Below are 24,941 nucleotides of genomic sequence, written 5' to 3' on the forward strand. Positions count from 1 at the left end.
GTTTCTTTGTAGAGACCACAACCATGCAGGAAACAGAGGCTACAAAAGGATCCCAAGAACATAGCTGAGAAGACAGTAAAAATCTCTAACAAAAAGCAGTCTCCCAAAAAACAAAAAGTTTCAGGAGTTGGTGTCTTCATTTCAGAGAGAACTGGCTGGACATGTGCTCAGGTAATTGCTTATATATGTTATGTTTTAAGTTGTTTTCAGTTTTGGTTGTTTGAATGATTTGGGATTCCATATTCATGTAGAACTTCCGAGGTCAACAAACTGTCATCTCTACTGGTGCAAAGAAGCTGAAAAACTCTGCTGAAGTGACAGGGGACCTTGGTTTTGAAGCACCAAAAATGAAATGGAAAGAAACAATGCAGTTCAGGGAAAAACATGTATACTTAAGGAACAGAGGGCTCAAACCACACACCACTACTTCTCAACCAGCAGCAACATCTACTCAAACAGCAGCAACATCTACTCAAACACAAGCAAATGCTTCTCAACAAGCAACAATATCAGCTTCTCAACCCAATGTTGTTAGATGGATGCCTTAGGTTTTATGTCTGTTTTGTAATGCTTGTTTTTTGTAATGCTTGTTTTTTGGAATGCTTGTCTCCTATGAATATGCCTTTTTTTGGACATTATGGCATATTTCTGGCTTGTTGCATATTTTGTGTTTGTTTTTTGGGACAAATTATAGCTTAGTGCTATATGGATTGTAGGAGAGTGCCTTACTTTTGGACAACTATGTATTGACACAGTTTCAGCTGGTTTAATGCATATTTCTAGTCTTTTTTTAGACCATTTATGGCTTAATGATTTGTGTTCTTTGAATTGGCTTCTATGGAGTTTTTATGGTCTGGTTTTTGGATCATTTCATATGGCTAAATGTATATATGGTCTGTTTTATATCAGTACATAATCACTAACAACATTTGCCTTTACACCAAAACATCATAATCAATTGATACAAAATCAATCCACCAATTGCCATTACATAATCAAAACCATTTCATTACACCATAACAATGCATTACAACTTCATCCTACTAATTCAGTACACAATCAACAACATTACATTACTTAACCAGTTCAGGAACTAAACAACAGTCCTAAAACAAATCCCAACAACAAAATCCCTATCAATTTAAGCCATTGTCTACACTCTCCACTCTCATCCATCTTCACCGAATTGCTTCTTGAATTACTCTCTTCTTTCTCTTTCAACCTTTTGAACCGTCCCATGTTCTTAGTCTGTAAATTAGAGGTTTGATCATACCACCTGAAATAACCACAAAACATTTCACTGCCATAATTAGGACATCCAAAGAAACGCCTACCATGATTTGGAGGTTTCCGACACACTCTCATGTAAGCAACTTCACCACAGAAGCACACATGGTCTCTCTCCATCGTCCGATGTTAGAATGGCCGGTTTAACAGATTTCGAGTTCGAATTCACTAAGCCCAATGACCGAATGAGAAGATTTCTCTTTCAGTTTGCTTGAGCGGATGAAAATCGATCGAACACAAACAAAAAACAAAAAAATGGAATCCGTGAAGAAGCAAAGAAACGATGGAGACGAAGATAAGAATCCGTGAAACTCGACTTCGATTAGGGAAGGTATGTTGAAGAAGAGCTGTTGAAGAAGATCTGCTGAAGTGAAATGCGAACAGTTCGTGAAGAAGAAGAAGAAACCTCTGTGCAATTCGTCCACAGGGTGAAGAAGAAGAAGAAGACGGTGAAGAAGAAGAACGATTTAGGGATATATATGGGTGTGTTTTCTTTTTGTTACCATTGCAAGCAGAATTTCAGGGAGTTCACGCGCCTCCAAGTCGTGAAACTCAATCATGGTCCAGGTCACTGCCACGTAGGATTATTGTGGCCAATGATAGCGTTTTTATTGAGTTCAGGAGGCTAAAAGGATGTCCCTTAAGTTGAGGGGGTTAAATGAATAAAATGGACAACTTAAGGGGGCTGCGTATGTATTAAGCCTAAAAAAAAATTATAAGATAAAAAAAGCTGAATTTAAATTAAATGTCTCAAAATGTATTTAAGACAATTTTGACCATCACGTAGCCTTTTTATGTTATGGCCTTGGGAAGCTTTTGTCTTTACTGCCCATGAAAAACGACACCGTATAAGAATTTAGAAATACGAAGTCTCAAATCCAAGTCAGAAAGTAAAATTCTTGTTTTGGCCAGTTCGTCAAACACATGGCGAGGGGAGACTTCTCTATTCCTATTTCCTACATCCATATAATCTTTGGTAAGTGAATTCCTTCATCTCTTTATCAATCTTTTGTATATGAATTATGTGATTAATCATTTTCTGAGCATATTTTTCTACTGTTTGATGTTCATGATTTGCTATTTTACGCGAATTTTCATCGTATTCTGATTTCTAGCTTGTGTTCTTCATATATTGAGACTCGTGCTACCTCGACAGATACAACTCATCAATTTCTGGGTTAAATTGTCTAAAAAAAATTGAATTATTTAAACTTTGTTTGGAATGGAGATTTGAGAGTGTTAATAAAGTAAGTGTTGATGATAAACCTATGTTTTGGAAGATGGATTTGTGTGGGTAAGTAAGGGTTAATGGATTTGAATTTGAGAGTGTAAATAGACTTTGAATTTCCAATTCTGGTCTATGAATTTGTGGCCAGTTCTGGTAGATATTGGTACACTTGCTCTTAGTTGCTTTTGGAATGAACCAGAAGGTAGAACAACAATGACCATTGTTATTCGAATTTTGGGATTCGCTATTCGAATAGTTCCATTCGATTCGATTCAGCTGGATCTATAAGACTTAATCTAAATTATAACAAAATCTTACTATTCGTGATATGAATCAAACAATTTGATTAGATTCAATTCAGCTCTGTTTCGAGCTGGATCTTCGTGTTCTTCATCAAAAACTTCCAACAACACTGACTATAATAATGACTGATATCACCAAACAACTCAGGTGAATTCATCGATCTTTAAGCACTATGCTACAGCTCTGTTTATACTTGTTTGGCTACTATAATATATGTTTTAATTTCTATTCATGGATGATTGAACTTCTTAGTTGAATATATTATAGCTAGCTAGTTACGTCTTCAAGCTTGTGATACACTGAATTCTGAAACTGGATTTTGTTTTGCATAAAGGTTCGGTTAAGATGATGAAATGTTTGAAATTCGACAAGAAAAGAGACCTCAAAGATGAAAAAGATACAATATTCTTGAGGAATGGAAGCATGTTTACAGCAGATGATTACCTTCTGTAATGGTAAGTGTAGCATTCCAATCAAAAGCTTCTCAGTAAAAGAGCTCCAAAAAGCAACAAACAACTTCGACGTAATTATAAAAAAGGATTGTTACTTTGAATACTATAAGGGTTTTCTCCAAGATCGTCCAGTAATTATAAAGAAGTTTACTAGCAACCGTCGATATTCCATCAACGAAATAGTTTATGCATCCGGTATGAGTGTTCACAGAAATGTCCTGAAATTGTTGGGTTGCTGCTTAGAAACTCAAAGTCCTACTCTAGTCTTCGAATGCGCAGAGGGAAAAACACTTGATGATCGAATTATAGATTGGAAAAGGGACGGACATTTTCAGCCTGTGCCATGGCATGTGAGGTTGAAGATTGCAATAGATTTATTTAGCTAATGTGGTAGTGTATATGCACACTGCATTTCCAAGGCCTATTGTGCATAGAGATATTAAACCCTCCAACGTTTTTCTGGATGGAAATTCTACAGCCAAACTGTCTGATTTTTCGCTGTGTCGGTCTATTCCTGAAGGCGAGACGTATGTGGAGGATGTTATAGAAGGGACGAGAGGATTTGTTGCGCCTGAATCATTTGCCACAGGTTACTTCAACGAGAAGAATGATGTCTATAGCTTCGGAATGTTACTACTTGTGCTTTTCACCGGGCAAAGATCAATCGATTACTCTTGCGCTGGAACTAGAGATGAGTATTTTCTTGGGGATCATGCAAAGAAGTATCTTGGAATGAATAGATTCAAGGAGATGTTTGATCCTTTTATTTTGGCAGAGGCTGTGGAAGAGCAACAATTGGAAAGTGTTGGAGCTCTTACAATTAGTTGCATTGATGATTCTCCAGGAAAAAGGCCAGAAAGGATTGAAGTGGCAAAAGAACTTATTCGTATTTATCGATCTGCCATTCATCCTTGTTAGCTTTCTGTTCATTGATGTTGATTCTGTTTTCTATGTCACACTGTATATGAATATGATTGAATTTTCTTAACATTGTTAGTCATAACTTTAAATTAAACTTCTCAAAATATATTTAAGACAATGTTGACCTTCACTCTTAACAATTTTGGGGTTGGGAAGCTTTTCTGTTTACTGCCCATAAAACGACACCGTATATAAGAAGTTAGAAATATGAGGTCTGAAATCCAAGTCAGAAAGTCAATTTCTCCTTCTGCCCAGTTAGTGAAATACATGGGGAGACTTCTCTATTCCTAATTCCTACATCCAAATAAACTTTTGTAAGTGATCCTCTCTTTCTCTCTTTTTTTGTTCTTAATATATATTTTTCTGCTGTTTGATTTTCATGATTTTCTATTTTATGGAATTTTCTTAGTTTCATCACATTCTCATTTATAGCGTGTGGATTAATAAAGTTCGATGAAAGGTTAATTTTGTTTTAAGTTCGTGTAAAATGACAAATGAAGAGATTGATATGACATTAGTACTCATTAGTTTGATTGTTAATTTTAATCCATGTAATTTTGAATAGAATTATAATTTCTAAAAATATAATAGTAATTTTAAATTTATTATTGATATTTATCGCTAAAATATAGTAAGATGAATATGTTTATCATATTATTAGTTTGTTTTTAAAGAAAGAAGCAACATTTATTTAGATAAAATTTAATAAAAAAAATATAGCAGCAAAAACTCGTAAAAAACATAGAGCAACAAGTGTTAGATGAGTACGATTTGATTCAATTTTATTTCGAGTTGGATCTTAATCTAAATTATAATAAAATCTTATGATATGTGATACAAAGAGATGGGTGAAGATGTCATTTAGAGATTTGTTGAGTTTATAAAAAAAAAATAATAATAAATGGAATGATAAAAACATTCCTTAAATATTTTACGAAAAGATGGCACATCATAATTTTCTAAGGGCGTTAATAGTATAGACTGTTTTTGCTAATAGAATAAAACTCAAAGTACCGTTTGTCAAGTTTTAAAATACGAGTTAAGATTTTTTACTTTCCTCTATTTTATTTTTTATAATATTAATTCAATTCACAAGTCAAAATTAAAAAAAAGAGAATTTTGATACACAAATACAATCTCGATTTAACAATAATCTCACGAAAAAGAGAATTCATCGATCTTTAAGCACTATGCTTTAGCTGGTAACTTCTAAATGTTTGCTACAGCTCTATTTATACTTGTTTGGCTACTATAATATATATGTTTTGAGGAAAATTTCTATTCATGGATGATTAAACTTCTTAGTTGAATACATTATAGCTAGTTAGGTCTTGAAGCTTGAGATACACTGAATTCTGAAAGGGGATTTTTTTTTTTTTTTTTTTTTTGCATAAATGTTCAGTTAATATGATGAAATGTTTGAGATTCGACAAGAAAAGAGACCTGAAAGATGAAAAAGATAAAATATTTTTGAGGAACGGAATCATGTTGTTAGAACTAGGGGTGCACACAAAAATCTGTAAAACCGAAAAACCAAACCGAAACCAAACCGAAAATAAGGTTAACCGAAACCGATGGACTAGTGTACGGTTTTTAATTTTAAAAATAGTGGTTAATGGTTACGGTTACGGTTTTCATATTCTAAAAACCGCGGTTAACCGAAACCGATCGAATTCAATTAAATATATAAAAATATATTTATTTATATTTGTATTTATACATATAATTATACTTTATCCCACTTAAAATAAATATAGGGATCAATAGAAAATTTAATAAGAAACACTAATTATTTTCGGTAATTAAGAGTCAATGATGAAATATTTCATCCCAAATGTTGTGTACTATCAAATTTGTCATAAAGTAGATAATTAGTGAAATTAATATAAATGGATAGGGCTTAGTTGGTAAAACACGGATGATAAGAATTCTAGTCCAAAAAACATAGTAATTTAATGCCTTAAAGAGTTGTTGTAAGGGAAAAATCTAGTGTCCAATCCATAGTCCACACGTACATAATGCACACATATCTCTCTATGTTGTTAGTCTCTTCAACTCGCCATTAACCCGTCGTTCCACTCACAATAAAAATTAAAAGTTTTATGATTATTATTATTTTATTTACTAATGGTTAGAAACCGAAATAAAAGGTTAACCGACCGAAATAATTGGTTAACCGATTAGTGGTTAACCGAATTTAGTGGACTAGTGTATGGTTAGTGTTTTCAAAAAACCGATAAAATGGTTAACCGGCCGAATTAACCTTAATGGACTGGTTAACCGACTACGTGCACCCCTAGTTAGAACAGATGATTACCTTCTGTAATAGCAAGTGTAGCATTCCAATCAAAAGCTTCTCAGCAAAAGAGCTCCAAAAAGCAACAAACAACTTCGATGAAAAACAATTGCTAGGGGGGTGTAGCGAGTGGTGTGGGGGGAGAGGGGGTTGGGGGAATTACTACAAGGGTTTTCTCCAAGATCGTCCAGTACTTATAAAGAAGTGCATCTACGACCTAATGGATAACCCTATTGCCATCAATAATTCCATCAACGAAATTGTTTATACATCCGGTACGAGTGTTCACAGGAATGTCCTGAAATTGTTGGGTTGCTGCTTAGAAACTGACTGTCCTACTCTAGTCTTCGAATACGCAGAGGGACAAGCACTTGCTGATCGAATTATAGATCAGAAAGACGTACCATGGAATGTGAGGTTGAAGATTGCTATAGATTTAGCTAATGCGGTAGCATATCTGCACACTGCATTTCCCAGGCCTATTGTTCATAGAAATATTAATGTCTGGATCGTTTTTCTAGATGGAAATTCTGCAGCCAAACTGTCTGATTTTTCGCTGTGCGTGTCTATTCCTGAAGGCGAGATGTATGTGGAGGATGTTAGGGCAGGGAGTGTAGGAGTTGTTGCACCTGAATCATATGCTTCAGGTTACTTCAACGAGAAGAGCGATGTCTATAGCTTCGGAGTGTTACTACTTGTGCTTTTAACCGGGCAAAGATCAATTGATAACACTCGCGTTGAGTTTCTTCTTGTGAATCATGTGAAGAAGTATCTTGGAATGAATAGATTCAAGGAGATCTTTGATCCTTTTATTTTGGCAGAGGCTGCGAAAGAGCAGCAATTTGAAAGTGTCGGAGCTCTTGCAATTAAATGTATTGATGATTCTGCTAAAACAAGGCCAACAATGATTGAAGTGGCAAAAGAACTTATTCGTATTTATCAATCTGCAATTGCTGCTTGTTAGCTTTCTGTTCATTGATGTTAATTCTGTTTTCTATGTCACACCATATATGAATATGAATATGAATATGATTGAACTTTCTTAACATTGCTATTCATAACTTTCATCCAAATCAAGTGATTCTGGATGCAAAATTCTGTGTTTTGGTACGATTAAAGTGTTTTTATTGTTATTTAGGAGTCTTTTGTTTCAGATCTATACCGGAAGGTGAAACTCACATAAGAGATGAAACTGCCAACACCATATGGATATCTTGCTTCTGAATATGCATATTCAGGTCGATGTTTATAGTTTTGGTGTACTGCTTCTTGTGCTTTAAAGATGAATATTTTGATTGCACTAACCTAAGCAAACAAAACCCTATATTTTGATCGGTGTTGATTAAGTATTTTGGTTGATTTTTTCCACTATGCTAGAACTAAAATAGATTTAATACATAATTACCTCTAAACTTATCAATTTCGTCCGGTACCCTTCTGATATGAAATTTTGCTGATATGCTGATATAAAATTTAGGTACGTAATTATGTATTAAGTCACTAAAGTACTTAACTTGACTCTTCAAAGCTTAAGCCTTAGCCCAAATATTAGTTTTTTTTCTTTTTACTGAATTGAATCTGCAGCTATATCATATATATTGATGGACTGCAATCTACCAAGGACTCCCAAAATTTATAGCAAAACAAGAAAGAAATTACCAGCAAGAGGCTCATAGTTAGAGAAAATGTACAAATATAGTTATTCCCATTAAGTAACTTGTGTGTCATTTACAATCTGTGTTGCACAAGAAACTGCTCTTCAGCAGCGTTTCTGTGTTTCGTATCCATTTCCATTTCCCGGCTATGTTCTAAAAATAACTTTTTCCGGTGTTCATTCCCATTCCTATTCCTGTTTCCATGCAACAAAGTTTACAAATTACAACTAATGTTCATCAATTTGAAATTAGGGATTGATACATCTCCCTAAGTTGCTTGCCTACATCAGTGATTTCTGGCCTATCTTCTGGATCTTTGCTACTACAATGAAGGGCAAGCATTACAAAAGCTCTTATTTGCTGCTCTTTCTCAGACCATGTTCCATCTTCAAATATAGTGTGATCAATAATCTCTTCCAATCTATTATCCTCAATATGTTTACTCATACCATCAACCAAACCATAATACTCATCTTCGATATCAGGAAAAGGATTAAATGGATCTCGTCTAGTCAAAAGCACAAGAAGAACAATACCAAAACTATAAACATCAATCTTCTCATTAAATCTTCCTTTTCTAGCATATTCAGGAGCTATATATCCTGCTGTTCCTTTAACATCATCATTTAAATGTGTTTCACCTTCAGGCATAGATATAGACAGCGAAAAATCACTCAATTTAGCTCCATAATCTTCATCTAATAAAATCATTTTGGTTTCGATGCCTCTATGAACAATAGGCCTTGAAAATGCAGTGTGAAGATAAGCAATCACATTAGCTACATCAACAGCAATCTTCACCCTAATTTTCCATGATAAAGGTCGAAAATCGGATCTGTTTTTCACATTATAAATGTAATCATCAAGGCTTCTCTTTTCTGCAACTTCAAAAACTAAAATCGGAATGGAAGAATCTAAGCAACAACCTAATAGTTTGAGGATGTGATTATGCATTTTTGTTTGTGACGAAAACACAATATCACTGATACAATCTTCAAGATACTTTCATATTTAATAGCAGAATCCATGAGATAGGTTTCATCTTTATATTTCTTAACAATTACTTTGCGATTTTGCAGAAAACCGTTGTATAATATATACAATCCTTCTGATAAAATCACTTGATTTGAATCATAGTTATGAGTCGCAATCTTAAGTTCATTAAGAGAAAAGGATCGGCCAACAGAATTACCTCTGCCATTACTAGAAGCAATCAATTTCTCCAGCAGCATTCCTCCATTTCTTGTTAGGTTTTCCATTGCCTGATCCTTCTCTGCCTTCTTGTTGATTCGAAAGCATGAGATCATGTTCTCTGCCACCATATCCCCCAAAATTCAACAAATTTTATCAATAACTAACGGAAATTAAATTTGACTTGCAGTCTCAAATCAAACGATACATACGCATGGTTTTGCTGGATAGTGATGAAGACGAGAAGAAAGAAGTAGTTGTGCTTAGCGAATTGAGATCTGAAGAAGTAGGAGATGAAGAGAGTTGAAACGAGATTCAATTTCGTTCGAATCTTATCTTTATTGATGGAAGAATATTACTAAATCAAATCAAAATACTTCAAAGTCAAAGCTCCTGTCCTACTCCCTCTATTCACTTGTATGTAATTCTAGCAAATTAGTTTCTTAGAAAATTCTAACAACTTTTAGTTTAATATTTTCCGGCGGTAACGTGAGAGAATTATTTTTAATTAAATAATATATTTTTAATTTATGTGAAATATTTTAAAAAAATCTGTATAAAAGAATAAAGGGAGTACGGTAAATGTTATAGTTACTTTGTTTTTGACAAAGTAATCTTTACTTTGTGTGTTTTTACCATAGGATGAATTTTAGATTCAATCATCTAATGGTGAAAATAATCAAGTAAGGTTTACTTTGTTAAAAACAAAGTAACCATAGAAGACACCAGTACAAGGGAGTACTAAAAATAAATTACATCTATATCCATTTAATATTATTCATTTTCTTACCGCCAAACTTCAAAATATAATATAAAAATCACTTAACTTTAGATTTTTTTTAATATTAAAACTACTAAATTTTAACTAACATCTAAGAATGACAGTGAAAGACCTAAAAATTGAAACATTCAAGAATCAAAATTATTTAAAACTACATTTATTATGAAACCACACTTTTTATTTTCGAAAATCACTATTTCTCTCTCCTAACCAAATAACATCTAAATGACTTTAAACGAAAGTATTGAAGAATTAAAGCTCCTTACAATATCAACAATTTCTTGGAATTTTTTATTTTAAAATCACCAACGGTCATTTTGAGGCATTGATTGAAATTTAGTGATTATAATATTAAAAAGTGTAAAAAAATTGAGTTGCTTTTACATTACATTTTGAAGTTTAGTAACTATACCGTGAAAATGAATAAAATCCAGTAGATATTGGTGTGATTTACCCTATTTTACTAAATATGACCATGTATTTTATTTTTATGGAAAAGTATGTTTCATAATATTAAAGAAAAAGGTATAACAAGAAACTAAGCACGAATAAAACAAGAAACTAAGTAGAAATAAAACTTCATATAAATATAGGTCACAATTAATATAAGATCTACAGAGAAAAAAAACTACATAGGGTAATAAAAACCATAAAAAAATACAACTAAAATAAAAAGATAGCTCCTCATAAATCCAAATTCGCAAGCAAATCTTCATCATTTAGTTTCTTTTGGACAACCGAATCTGGGTTCCTTCTACTGGTACAGCCTCATAGATCTAGTGATTTACGTATAAAATGATATGCTTCTGCTCCTGTTAAACCCGAAAAATGTATAAATGAAAGAGTTATAGCTAATCAATGCAAATCAAACAGAAAAAATATGATAAGATGTATGGATTTCAACTGAAATGAAAACACTGACAAAAATACTAAAGTGTGGGGATAAACACATAGATGAGGTAGGAGGAGGAGGAAAAAGCAAGACCAAGTAGATCTAGTTATTTTTATTCAGATAAAATGGCAAATATGTCGTTGTTGCGGGAAGGAATAATACAATAGATTTTAAGAAGCAAGTCCTCTGTCATTTGGTGAAGAGGCGATTAATGTTGATGGAATGCTTGCCACCACCGCGTAGGAAGACGTTTTCTCCATCCAAAAGAGCATCGCAGTCGGTGGTGAAAGATGAGACGATGGTAGTTTAGGTTTCAATTTAGAAGGTTAGAAAGAAAAAAAAGATGGAAAATATGAGAGAGAGAAAATAAAAGAGAATTTATTTATTTCTTACTGTAAAGGACCGTGCTAAATGATAGATGAGATATAAGATTGGCAAAATTCTCTAAACTTATTGTTACAGCAGTAAAGGAAAAGCACAAGTATTGAACCAAACAATTTGAAATGAGTCAAAGACAAGATCGTGCTCTTTGAAAAATTTGAGATACTGCTTCAAAAATGTGCAAGCATAATTTTGAGTTCGTCAACGGTCATTTTGAAGTTTGGCAATCATAATATTATAAAGTGTAAAAATTGAGTTGTTTTTACATTACATTTTGAAGTTTAGTAACCATACCATGAAAATGAATAAAATCTGGTAGTCATGGGTGTAATTTAACTCCGCCTGTGAGGGTCACTTGGTGGCCTTTACAACCGGTCCCAAGCCCGGACAAAGGAGGAGGGTTGCGGTAGGTTTGTGGCGGCCAGCGTAAAACTTAGCCACATCTTATGACATGAACCATACTATAAATATCGTTGGGGCATTCCCTACTCAGCGACGCGATGCACTTCCTAGACCCGGGTGTAGTGATAAATGTGCAAGGGTTGCTAGGTCGTTGATGATCCGCGAAGCCAACCGGGCCGAATCATAAACGCGGGCCCAACCTATACTTAGGCCCATGGTTCAAGATCAAATGGGCTCATAATAAAGGAAGCGGGTAACCGCCCCGAAATCCTAACAGGGCATTAAACCACCCACTCAAACAAACGGGACCACGTTTGTGGCCACGTAAAGGACGTGGCATGGAAAGAGTAACCGCCCTCGGCGGTTACCTAGAAATACTTATAAAAGAGACATGAAAGCAAAGGGGGAGGTAAGTCACATTTTTTCCTTCAATACGATTATCAATCTACTAGCCTTCCACATAAAATTGACTTGATTGTCGGAGAGTTTTCCCGGAGATCCTGTCTCCGGTTTTGTTTTGCAGGTAATTACGACGAAGATCATCAAATCAAATCCGGCAAGTTATCATTGGTGCGGTGAACGTGGACCTTTCTTACCAACATCTGGTTAAAGGTACACCAAGAACATGTCAGAACCATCACGAACGACCGGAGTTACAACCAGATCAACTAGTATGAACTCAAGAGGTCCACGGACTGTGAATTCGCAGCCTGCGAGTACACAGCCTGTGGTACCCAGCTCGTCCAATCCTCCAGGACAGTTGAGTCTATTATTGGAGGTCCAAGTGCAAACTGAGATGGAGATGTCTAATAGCGATTTCGTACAGATGGCAGGACAGGTCTTGGCTTCGAATATGAGCCAAGCGGCTGGAGATCGAATGATTAGTTTGTTAACTGCAATCGCTGATCACAATACCGCCGTAGCAGCTGCCCCTCAAGAACCCGTTGTCATCTCGACACAACCACCAACTATTCCTGCCATATCTACGCTTCCGTAGCCATCTCGAGAGACAAATCGGATGGGTCAGAGTAGTCGCATGACACCACATAGCCATCCAGGCAACTACTCGCACCAAGATCCTATTATGACGATCCATCCGACCTGGCAAACATCCCAACCGATGTCGGGGATGCAAGGAATTCTTCCGCTACAACAAACGGAGCCCTTCGTCCACAGACATTCAGAGTTGATGACGTCTAGAGCGAATATGTCTGGGTGGGAGCACACTTGGAACTTTGATCCTATAACTGGACAGCGGTTAGACCCACAGCGAGAACAAATGTCGACACAGTATGGCGGGTGGATGTCACCCCGAATTCACCAGCAGCGGATGGGAGAAGTTCGACGGGAACCCAATACTGAATTGGAAGATCAACTGCGAAGTATGATGGAGCGAATGGGGTACACACCTAGGGCGAGAGCAGTGGTGCAGAGTGATTCGCCTTTTGCCCCGTCGTTGCGGGAATTTATTCCAGATCATAGAATAAAAGCGCCGGCGATACCTAAATACTATGGGGATCCAAATTCTGACCCTGAAGCGCATGTCAGAAACTATAGAGAGTTTATGGATGTTGCAGGAGCAAGCGAAAGCATAATTTGTCGATTGTTCTCGACCACTTTGGGCGGAGCAGCATCCGATTGGTTTCGGTCTCTACCTACTGAATCTATTCACAACTGGACTCAATACAGTCGTGATTTCTGTGCAAAGTTCGTGGGCTGTAAAGCAGCAGATGTGACGGATAGGCAGCTGAAAGAGATCAAACAGAGAAATTACAATTCCCTAAGGGAATTTGTTGTAGCCTTCAATGATATTCTGGTGCGGCTGCAGAACCCAGATATCGTGAGCATTCGCAACATAATGGCGGATGGAACCACAGATTGGAGCATGCGGGAGGAAATCATCCATAACAAGCCACGCACAGTGGCCGAACTCATGAAGATAGCAAAGGAATTCATGGAGGTGGATGATGTCAACAGGGAACATAGAGCTCAAACCCGGCGAGAAAGAGATGCCGCTAGATCCACTTCGGACAATCGGCGCCATCAAACCCAAACCCAGTCTAAGGGTAATTTTGTTCGAAAAGGCGATCGCTCCTTCCAAGGGGGGGGGATATCAAACGCCGTTGAATACGACTCGCCATGAGGTGTTACTTTGGATTGAAAAGAACCCCCTGAAGAAGGATGTGCAGTTTCCTGAGGCGAAAGGTCGAACTAGTTTGGGGCGATATCCTAATAAATATTGCAGGTTCCACAGATTGAACGGCCATGACACGAACGATTGCTATGAACTGAAGAGGGAAATTGAAAAGCTGATTGAAAGAGGCAAACTGACTCAATTCGTTAGAAAAGAAACGATTGATGAAAAAGTAACACTCCCGCGTGAGATAGAAGTAAGACCAGAAAAGAAGCAGAAAAAATGAGTGATTAACGTGATAGCAGGCGGGATCTATGAGCCTCCAACAAAAAGGGCTCGCCGTGAACAGCGAAAAAGCAACACGAGTAGGGGGGATGCCCTCAATTATTCATTTGCGCGAATCACGGAGCCGCATGCAGATGCATTGGTGATTACGGTGGCCATTGAAGGATGGGACGTCAAGCGGGTCCTTATTGATACAGGCAGTTCTTGCAATGTTATTACTCGAACTGCATTCAATAAGTTGGGAATTAATGACGAGCGAGTAGAACATACGTTCATGGATGTAACTGGTTTTGGAGGTCAATCATCTCAAACAAGTGGACAAGTGGTGTTGGAGACGGAAATGGGCGATAAGAATCTAAAATGGCGAGGTGATCTAGAATTTGCAATTGTTGATCTCCCACTGGCCTACAATATAATTCTGGGGCGTCCGTTCCTTTCGGAAACGGAGTCGCTCATCTCAATGAAGCATTTGACATTGCATTTGCCAACACACCAAGGGCGAGTCATTGTTGAAGGTGATCAACTTATATCTCAACAAGCTTATACATTGTCACTTGAAACAAAGCCAGATGAAGAAGATAAAGTTGATGAAAAGTTGCCGGCTGAAGCGTTGGGGGAAACAGAACTATTCGCCATTTCAAATGACAAGAAAGTAGGAATAGCGGTAGGACTTCCAGAGGAAACGAAAAAAGCCATTACCGAGGTGTTGATCCAATGCGAGTCGGCATTCGCCGCTCCAGATGAAGTGTTGAAGGGGATAAGTCCAGAAATAGCAACACATCGTTTGAATGTGGACAAGAGTGCAACCCCAGTGCGACAGAAAAAGAGAGGACATGCTCCAGAGCGATAGAAGGCGATTGAAAAAGCAGTGGCGGATTGGCTAAAATCAGATGCAATTCGAGAGGTCACTTATCCGAAGTGGCTAGCCAATGTGGTGCTAGTCAAAAAGCCGAATGGAACGTACAGAATGTGCATAGACTTCAAAGATTTGAATAAAGCGTGTCCGAAGGATATGTATCCACTACCTAACATTGATATATTGGTAGATGAAACTGCGGGATTTGAAGCTTTATCATTCACCGATGTGAAATCCAACTTTTTTAGTTAAGGATCGTAATAAGGACAGTTATTCCATGTATTTTGATATTGAAAAGAAAGTTTTTGAGATTGAGACTTATTATTCTTTTCTGGATGAACTAGAAAGTTCTTTTTATAGTTATTGGTTACCACCAAATACCAATGGAGAAGGCGGATGAGATCAAGACGTCATTCATAACTCATCAGGCAACTTATTGCTTCAAGGTGATGCCCTTTGGACTGAAAAATGCGAGAGCAACCTATCAACGGATGATGAACAAAATATTTTCAGACAAATCAGGCGAGAACTTCTCGATCTATGTAGATGACATGATCATTAAAAGCAAGAAGATGCAAGACCACCCGCATGATATTAAAGAAATCCTGGAAGTGCTGATCAAATATGGCCTCAAATTGAACCCAGAGAAATGCACGTTTGGAGCAAGAGCAGGGAAGTTCCTGGGTTTCATTGTTAGCGGCAAGGGAGTTGAGGCGAATCCTGAGAAGGTTAAAGCAGTGATGGAGATGAAGACACCAAGGAACATAAGAGAAGTACAGCGACTTAATGGGCGGTTGGTGGCATTGGGGCGGTTCATATCATGCTCGGCTAGAAGATGTCTACCTTTCTACAATGCTATCAAGAAATCTAAGTCCTTTGAGTGGACGCCGGAGTGCCAAGAGGCATTCGAAGGAATAAAGCGATTACTATGTTATCCGCCCTTAATGAGCAGGCCAGCGGATGGAGAAGATTTATTTCTTTATGTATCCGTCACCAGCACGGCGATATGCACTGTAATGGTGCGGGAAGAAGAAGGACAACAATATCCAGTGTACTATGTGAGCAAAGTCTTGAAGGACGCAGAACTTCGATATTCGAGGTTAGACAAAATGGCCCTCGCGGTGATAACCACGGCGGCTAGGTTAAAGCCATACTTTCAGGCGCATACTATCATTGTGAGAACTGGAATTCCAATGCGAAAGGTACTGCAGAAACCTGACGCATTCGGCCGATTAATGGAATGGTCAATTCACTTGGGAGAGTTCGATATTCGCTACGAAGGAAGACCAGCTCTAAAAAGTCAAGTACTTGCCGATTTCGTGAATGAGTTCACATGGGATGAAGACGAATATCCGAAAGCACAAAAAGAAGAATGGAGTATGTTCACAGATGGGGCATTATCCACAGATGGAGCTGGGCTGGGAGTAGTCATCAAGGGTCCGGATGTTATTCGCCTGTACTATGCGGCAAAGTTAACATTCACAACTACTAACAATGCTGCGGAGTATGAAGCAATGATCTGCGGATTGAAGTTGCTTAATGAACTCATGCCAGAAAGAGTGGTAATCTACAGCGACTCTAAACTCATGATAAATCAGATCACAAAAAATTATCTGGTGAAACAGGAAGATCTGGTCAAATACCATCAAGTTGTCGGTAGATTGACGCAGGAGTTAACACATAAAGGAATCGTCTGGGAGATGGTGCATGTTCCAAGAGGCCCGAACACAAAGGCTGACGAGTTGGCAAAAGCAGCGGCGAGTAGAGAACCATGGAGTCAAAAAGCATGCAATTTGGAAATAAGGTCGGCACCAGCATTCGAAGTCGATCAAATTATGGTCATCGAAGAGCTGGAAGATGATGAAGATTGGCGGATGCCCATCCGCCAATATCTGGAACATGGAGATTTGCCGGTTGATAAAAGTTTATGCAGAAAGCTAATCGGGCAGTCAGCGAGATACTCAATTCGAGATGGAACTTTATACCGGAAATCATATACATGTCCATGGTTGAAATGTATTAGCCGCAATGAAGGAGACTACGTGTTGCGAGAACTCCATGAAGGAACTTGTGGCGCACATGAAGCATCCGCGGCGTTGGCAAGAAAAGTCAAGTTGATGGGATATTATTGGCCAAAGGTGGTGGAGGATTCCCAGAAGATGGTAGCGGAATGTCACAGCTGTCAAATCCATGCGAATGAAAAGCATGTTCCCGGAGCCGAACAAGTCACTATAATGACGGCGTGGCCATTCGCGACATGGGGGATCGATATAGTGGGTCCGTTCCCAGAAACAACAAAGAAAAGGAAGTACTTGATAGTCGCAGTTGACCACTTCAGCAAATGGGTAGAAGCGGAGGCAGTAACCGCTCAAACACCTGAGCGAATGATCGAGTTCTTACGAGAGAACATTATCATGCGGTTTGGAATCCCACAAACGCTTATAACCGACAATGGCACCCAGTTCAACTGTGTCAAATTCAAAGCATATTGCGAAAGCAAGGGGATCAAGAATCATTTTTCTTCCGTAAATCATCCCCAGTCGAATGGTATGACAGAGGTTACCAACAGGGCCATGATTCAGGGAATCAAGAAGCGACTAGGTGATAAGAAAACAGGTTGGGCGGATGAGATACCTCATATGTTATAGGCATACAGAACTTCTGTAAAGGCAGCAACAGGCGAAACACCTTTCTCGCTGGTTTATGGAGCCGAAGCAGTCCTACCTGTTGAAATCAAGTCGCCTATAGATCGGGTAGTTTATTACTGCGACACCTAAAATCCTATCAACATTAGAGATGCGTTGGATTCTGTTGAAGAACGAAGAGAAAAAGCTTACATGCGAATGGCAGTGTACCGCAACAGAATTAAGAAGTATCATGACAGAAGGGTGCGAAAGGTGATAATCAACGAGAGCGACTTGGTCTTGAAAAAAGCAGATAAAATACAATCCAGAGAAGGCAAAGGCAAATTAGGCGTCAACTGGATCGGACCATATAGGATATCCAAGAAATTGGGACCATCAACTTTTGAAATAGAAGAAATGAGCGGTAAAAAGCTCCCGCGCACCTGGAATCTACGCCTATATAAACAGGCCGAGTAGTTCAGGGAAATGACGAGTACTCTTTTTCCTTTTATGAGTTTTTTCCCACTGGGTTTTCTGATAAAAGGTTTTAATGAGGCTTTGATCCCGCACAGTTTATATACCCATGTAACAAGAAGTCTTTTTTCTTTATCAATAAAGATATTCAATGGTTCCAATTATTCAGTGCGCTATAGTTGAATGCGGATACTTTTCAAAGTGATAATACAAACACATAAATGTGTTGTCTACAACAAAAGGGCGGATGCATTATGCATCATTCGCAAAACCCTATGGTTAATCTTAAAAACACATAAATGTGTTGCCTATTAAAGAAAGGCGGATGCATGATTACGCATCATTCGCAAAATCTTATGATTAACCTTATGATTATTTTTGAAAGAAAAATTATAAGGCATAAAATTAAGCGAATAGCGAGTACTCAAAAAATTGCAAAAAGGGTCTGGCCACCCTAATGAAAACAAAACCAAACTATGAAAAATTACAAATATGAAGTCGGCAAAAGGCAAGGGTCGCATATGAAAATAACAGGCATTAAGGCAACAAAACGGCAAAGCGGCAAGTGAAGAAAGTAAATTGATATATACTGGCAGTTTGTTACATACAACAGTTCAGATATAGATAAAACTACACTACGGTTTCCCCCCCTTCACCTCTATTGCCCCCTTCGCCTTCAGCGGATCCTTCATCTCCTCCAGTGGGGTGATCGGCTTCAAGCGAATCCCCAACAATCAGATCAGTAACCGCATCAGAGCGAGGTACCTCTTGCTCAGCGTGAGAAACATCTTGTGGTGCCCCTTCTTCTGCGTTCTGATTTGGGATCTCACAGCTAATTGGAGAGTCCTGAAAACTCTGCCAATCTAAGAGGAGTACCTCATCCATATCGGCATCCTCAGCCTCCAGCTTGCCCCATTTCTCAGCTAAATCCCTTTCAGGGATGGGAACCTTGGGGCGATTAAGTACTCGATCTGGATGTCCATGCTCATAAGCTGCATGAATTCGCTCTCCATACCAATAGATGCGAGCACTATCTTCAGCTATGATCTCCTCGGCCCTCCTCCTTTGCGTCTCCAAAGCTTCCTTGGACGAGTTCAGATCATCAATGGCCTTCTGAAGCTCATCGGACTTAGCCTGGAGGGATTTGAGAGCTTCCTCCTTCTCGCTGAGGGCCTTCTGACAAGCACCTTCAAGGACCTTTACTTTGCCTTGGACATCATCAAAAAGCGACTTCTGAGTCGCCAATTCAGTACCAAGGCTTTCCAACTCTCTAGCTCGTTCGGCATCCCTGCAGAGAGCACCCTCCGCGAAATTGATAATCTGCATAAAGGGCGGCACGTGAATAAAAAGAGCGAATGGAAACATGCATTTGAGGGATGAAACATGAATGGAAAGCAATATACCTCTATAGCACGCTTCTCAATTCCCTCCATGGCAGTTGGAAGCGGCACTTGTTCGCGCACGCGGGAAGCAGAGGGGAGTCGCCCAAGGACATTGCATATGGAAGAAACAATGTCCTTACAGGAAAAGCTCACGGCCATACCAAAGGTCCTAGTCCACCACCCGCTAATATCAGGAATTGGCTGCGAATACATGAGGAGAGAGATCAGGAGAACAGCAGATAACTGAGAAGAGAAAATAAACAACACAAAAAGAGCGAGTAAATCAGGATACCTCGTGAAATGGAGTATTGCCCTTTCCTTTGGATGAGGCGGATACGGGTGTACCACCAACAGTCAAGGATACGGAGGTATTTTTCTTCCTGGGGCGAGAAGACTCTGTATCCGCATTATTCTTCCGCTTCCTAGTTAAGGGAAGGTCCTCAGAAGCAGAAGCAGGGCCTTGTGAAACAGAAGCAATTATGGGAGAAGCCGCCTCAATAGAAGGAGTCGCCCCCACAGGAGAATTCGCCCCTGCGACAGAAGTTGCTCCCGCCAATCGCCTCTTCCTCCTTGCCAAAGCTTTCGCCTCCCGATCTGCAGCGAGTTGGGATAAAGGGTCACCCTTGCAAAGGGTTAAGAAAAATCATCAACTAAGAAATAAGCTAATAGTACCTTGTACAAAAACGCGATAAGGGATATAGACAACGCGATCTCCCTCGCGGTAGGCAATCGCTACTCGGCTTCTTAGCATATGGAATGCCTGATCATATGTCCATACAAAAGGAGGTGTACTCTTCAAGAACTTTATAATAGCGGATTCTTCCTTGCTTGGATAACCAAAGTTCAAACTCTTTACATTGGGTCGGCCCCAGCGGCGAAGAAAGTTTGGATTCCCCTCATTAAACTTGATGAAGAAATAGGACCGGTCCCACTCGCGGATCTTGTTCGACTTCTCATCAAAGCCGTAGTAACCGCTCTGTCGGATGAAAGTAAAGTACTCCCCCGAACTCTTGAAATGATGAAGCTTAGAGAAAATCTTGAGCGAGAGGGGAACCTCCAGACAATCCGCCAGAAACTTATCCAGGGTTAAGTCGGCCCATCCATTGGGATGCAGTTGTCCAGGTGCGATTCCATAACCACCAAGGATGGAAGCAATCTCATCCGCCAGCGGATACGTGAAACCGCAGATAATCTGGGCGATAAAAATGGTAAAATACCCCTTTGGGTAGTCGCCAGGCCCTCTATTTTCCCCGGGAATGCTTGTCTCCAGGCCTTGAAGCCAAGGATACTGCTCCCGCAAGTCGTCAATCGTCTCGCGGCAAACTAGGCTTCCGGACCTATCCTTCTTCGGTAATAAACGGGGAGTTGGGACAAGTGGTGGAATCAACTTCTTGGGGTCGAAACCTGGGTCCTCATCAGTTGTATTCGCCAGATGGAGAAAATCGGCGGGATGAGAATCCGACCTAGGAGAGCTAGTTGAAACTTCATCAACCATCTCCTCGACCTCGTGAGACACCTCGCGATCGTAATTTTCGTCGAAAGGTGCGAAATCAAGTTCAGGGTTCGACATATCGGGGAAGGGAACGAACAGAAATAAGAAAATGGTTGAACAAGTTACAAGCTACAGAAAGGGAAACTTACATGTGAGAAAGAATGCAGAGAAGAACGAACGCAAAGGGGTTGACGCCGGAGAGGAAATGACGGAGAACGAAAGAACCACTTTCGAATTTTGAATATCCAGAGAAAGACGAAGAGTTGCCTATAACATATGAAAAGACCCTAAAGGGCTCTTGCCAAACTAGGGGGGAGGCATGTGATGATCCGCGAAGCCAACCGGGCCGAATCATAAACGCGGGCCCAACCTATACTTAGGCCCATGGTTCAAGATCAAATGGGCTCCTAATAAAGGAAGCGGGTAACCGCCCCGAAATCCTAACAGGGCATTAAACCACCCACTCAAACAAACGGGACCACGTTTGTGGCCACGTAAAGGACGTGGCATGGAAAGAGTTACCGCCCTCGGCGGTTACCTAGAAATACTTATAAAAGAGACATGAAAGCAAAGAGGGAGGTAAGTTCACATTTTTCCCTTCAATACGATTATCAATCTACTAGCCTTCCACATAAAATTGACTTGATCGTCGGAGAGTTTTCCCGGAGATCCTGTCTCCGGTTTTGTTTTGCAGGTAATTACGACGAAGATCATCAAATCCGACAAGTTATCAGTCGTCGCCCCGAAGCGGCGCGCCACCCCAGGACCCGGGGGTGGTGTCAAATATGCAAGGGTTGCGGGTAAATAAGCTAGTCCACGGTAATGGTAGGGGTAGGGGTAAGGGTAGTAGGTTACGCTTTGGGACATGGAACATAGGTTCTTTGACAGGAAGATTAGCTGAAATTGTAGATGTTATGAAGAGGAGGAGAATAAATATATTGTGCCTACAAGAAACCAAGTGGGTTGGAGCCAAGGCTAGAGAGATATCTCCTTAGGGTTATAAGCTTTGGTACTCAGGAAAGGACAAGGGTAGAAATGGAGTAGGTATTCTTATTGATAGGGAGTATATTGATGATGTAGTAGCGGTGTCTAGGAAGAGCGATAGAATTATGAGTGTTAAGCTAGTGATAGGGGATGAGGTTGTGAATGTCATTAGTGCATATGCGCCACAAATAGGATTAGATGTGTCTATAAGACAAGCTTTTTGGGATGACTTAGAGGAAGTGGTGCAACAGGTTCCTAGGGATGAAAAAATGGTACTGGGGGTGATCAATGGACATGTGGGTTCTAGGCGAGATGGGTTTGAGAGTGTTCATGGAGGGTATGGTTTTGGAGATAAGAATGAAGCAGGAAATGATATTTTGGAATTCGCATCAGCCTATGACTTGAGTATCATGAACACATGGTTTATGAAGAGAACATCCCACTTAGTGACTTATCGGAGTGGTGGTAATGCGAGCCAAATTGACTTCTTCTTAGTAAGGAGTGCTTGGAGAAAGAGTTATATTGATTGTAAGGTGATCCCTAGTGAGAGTACGACAACCCAACATAGAGTAGTGGTGCTAGATTTTCGAAGTAGGAAATGTATAAGAAAACAAACGCCACAAGTAGAGACTAAGATTAAGTGGTGGAAATTGCAAGGGGAGAATCAACAAAAATTTGTGGATGAGATGACCAAAAAAGATATTTGGACTTGCAATATGGATTCAGATATAGATTCGATATGGAATAAGATGGAACATAGTATGAGGGAAGTAGCGAAGGAAGTTCTAGGGGAATCTAAAGGTAGCATGCCACCGGGTAAGGACACATCTTGGTGGACAGAAGAAGTACGACAAGCAGTAAAGAGTAATAGAGAATCCTATAAACTATTGGGGAAATATAGGAGTGACGAGAACTACGAAAAATACAAAGAGGCTAAAAGGGAAGTAAAGAAGGTCATACGAGATGCTAGAGCAAAGGTGAATCGGGATCTGTATACAAGATTGGATACGAAAGAAGGGGAAAGAGACATATATAGAATTGCTCGGATGAGAGATAGGAAGACGCGAGATCTCGGAAAAGTTAAATGTGTGAAGGACGTGGACCAGAAAGTCCTAGTTGGAGATAAGGATATCAAAGGAACGATGGAGGTCATATTTTGATGACTTATTTAATAGAGATCGCCAACAAGATGTTGGAGATATAAGTATCCATCACGATATGATAAATCATGAATGCCTGTGGAGAATTCAAAAGGGTGAAGTCAAAATGGCAGTAAGTAAGATGAAGTTAAAGAAAGCAGTAGGACCTGATGGCATCCCTATTGAGATTTGGAGATGTTTGGGAGAAAGAGGAATCGAATGGTTGACGACGTTCTTCAACAAAATTTGGAGAAACAATAAGATGCCATCAGAATGGAGGAAAAGTACCTTAATCCTATTGTATAAGAGCAAAGGCGATGTCCAAGATTGTGCCAACTATCGAGGAATCAAATTAATGAGTCACACTATAAAACTTTGGGAGCGAGTGATCGAACAAAGGCTAAGGAGGACGGTGAAGATCTCGGAAAACCAGTTTGGCTTTATGCCGGGAAGATCAACTATGGAAGCCATCCATCTAATGAGACAATTAATGGAGCACTATCGAAATAAGAAGAAAGACTTGCATATGGTTTTCATTGACTTGGAGAAAGCATATGATAAGGTACCAAGGGAAGTACTTTGGTGGGCCTTGATAAGGAAAGGCATTTCGCGGAAATATATTGACATCATAAAGGACATGTATGAGGGAGTATGCACGAGTGTACGTACTAGTGTTGGGAAGACTGAAGAGTTTCCTATTACGATTGGAGTGCATCAAGGTTCCGCACTAAGCCCATTTCTTTTTTCCATCGTTATGGATGAACTAACAAGTTCACTTCAAGATGGTATACCATGGTGCATGCTGTTTGCAGATGATATTGTGTTGGTTGATGAGACGAAAGAAGGAGTGGAGAGGAAGTTGGAACTATGAAGACAAACTCTAGAATCTAGAGGCTTTAAGTTGAGTCGAAGTAAGACAGAATATTTGGAGTGTAAGTTTAGCGGCCGTAGGGGTAGGGAGGCAGGGACAATCACCCTAGATGGGAGAGTTGTTCAGGCCTCGGATTGCTTCCGGTATTTAGGATCTATTATCCAAACGGATGGAGAAGTAGATGGAGATGTTGCTCATAGGATTAAAGTTGGTTGGTCGAAGTGGAAGATGTTGGTCCTTTGTAAGGTTGCAAATATAGTTCCAAGGGGGGGGGGGTTAGGAACTATTTGACCTTTTTTTAAAAGATTAGGGCAAACTTCTTTTACTTAAGAAAAGAGTATATGACAGCGGCGCTGAGTAATCAGCAAGACACTGGCTTAGTCAACTGGTGACTAGGTCAGTTTCGTTGCTTAAGTCAGGAAATAGCACTTAGAGTCTATTCCTGAACTAAGTCGTTTGCAGCGCACAACTCAGCTTGACCTCTTTACTTGGTCAGTTTTTAGTTTATATTAAGCAAGCAATATATTAAGGAGTTAAGGGTTAGAAATACTTCACTCAGCGGAGTTATCCAAGTTCGGCTTCTTCTAAGCCTACGTCTTGTCCCCGGAACACGTTCCGAGATTTCCGATTCACTACTGAGCTCTTTAAAGGTAGAGACTCAAAAACCCTTTACAAATCAGAAGCTGAGTATAACAAGAGTACCTTCCTCTATACCTCAACTCACTTCTGTTCTAATTCACTAAGTACTAAAACCGAGTACTTGGCTTCTCCTTTCTAATTCTAGAAATGATTAAGATTTGTCCTAAACAACAATTGCTAGAACACCTTAGATGATTGAAGATCAATCACTCTAGACTTTTACACATATATGAAATTGTAGTGTAAGATTTGCTTTGCTTTTGGATGCAGAA

At 39.3% G+C, this 24,941-nt stretch overlaps 2 protein-coding genes and 1 pseudogene across 5 annotated transcripts; 2 read left to right on the plus strand and 1 right to left on the minus strand.

Moving 5' to 3' along the window:
• Positions 1 to 948: 948 nt before the first annotated feature.
• On the minus strand, positions 949 to 9,753 carry LOC136205907 (serine/threonine-protein kinase ZRK1-like). 4 transcript variants are annotated; one of them, XR_010676125.1, is made up of 3 exons: positions 9,546 to 9,749; positions 9,335 to 9,454; positions 949 to 1,276 (listed from the first exon to the last, which is right to left on the minus strand). XR_010676125.1 is itself a non-coding variant. In XM_065996757.1 (3 exons), the coding sequence occupies exons 1-3, from the start codon at positions 9,547 to 9,549 to the stop codon at positions 8,380 to 8,382; spliced, it is 528 nt and encodes a 175-aa protein (XP_065852829.1). In that variant the 5' UTR covers positions 9,550 to 9,753; the 3' UTR covers positions 8,176 to 8,379. The 4 variants fall into 4 exon arrangements, 2 of the variants coding, with proteins under 2 accessions (XP_065852829.1, XP_065852828.1); XM_065996757.1 differs by lacking the exon at positions 949 to 1,276 and adding an exon at positions 8,176 to 8,783 and having other exon boundaries at positions 9,546 to 9,753; XR_010676126.1 differs by lacking the exon at positions 949 to 1,276 and adding an exon at positions 8,842 to 8,977 and having other exon boundaries at positions 9,546 to 9,753.
• On the plus strand, positions 2,178 to 4,614 carry LOC136205905 (serine/threonine-protein kinase ZRK1-like; annotated as a pseudogene).
• On the plus strand, positions 5,929 to 7,533 carry LOC136205906 (non-functional pseudokinase ZED1-like). Its single transcript, XM_065996754.1, has one exon. The coding sequence runs from the start codon at positions 6,501 to 6,503 to the stop codon at positions 7,449 to 7,451; it is 951 nt and encodes a 316-aa protein (XP_065852826.1). The 5' UTR covers positions 5,929 to 6,500; the 3' UTR covers positions 7,452 to 7,533.
• Positions 9,754 to 24,941: the final 15,188 nt, after the last annotated feature.

The sequence above is a fragment of the Euphorbia lathyris genome, chromosome 9, assembly GCF_963576675.1.
Source record: "Euphorbia lathyris chromosome 9, ddEupLath1.1, whole genome shotgun sequence".
Classification (NCBI taxonomy): domain Eukaryota; kingdom Viridiplantae; phylum Streptophyta; class Magnoliopsida; order Malpighiales; family Euphorbiaceae; genus Euphorbia; species Euphorbia lathyris.

Excerpts from the sequence above, each read along its gene's own strand:
- LOC136205906 (XM_065996754.1), top strand. The coding sequence starts at position 6,501 with ATGATTACCTTCTGTAATAGCAAGTGTAGCATTCCAATCAAAAGCTTC.
- LOC136205907 (XM_065996756.1), bottom strand. The coding sequence starts at position 9,096 with ATGCATAATCACATCCTCAAACTATTAGGTTGTTGCTTAGATTCTTCC.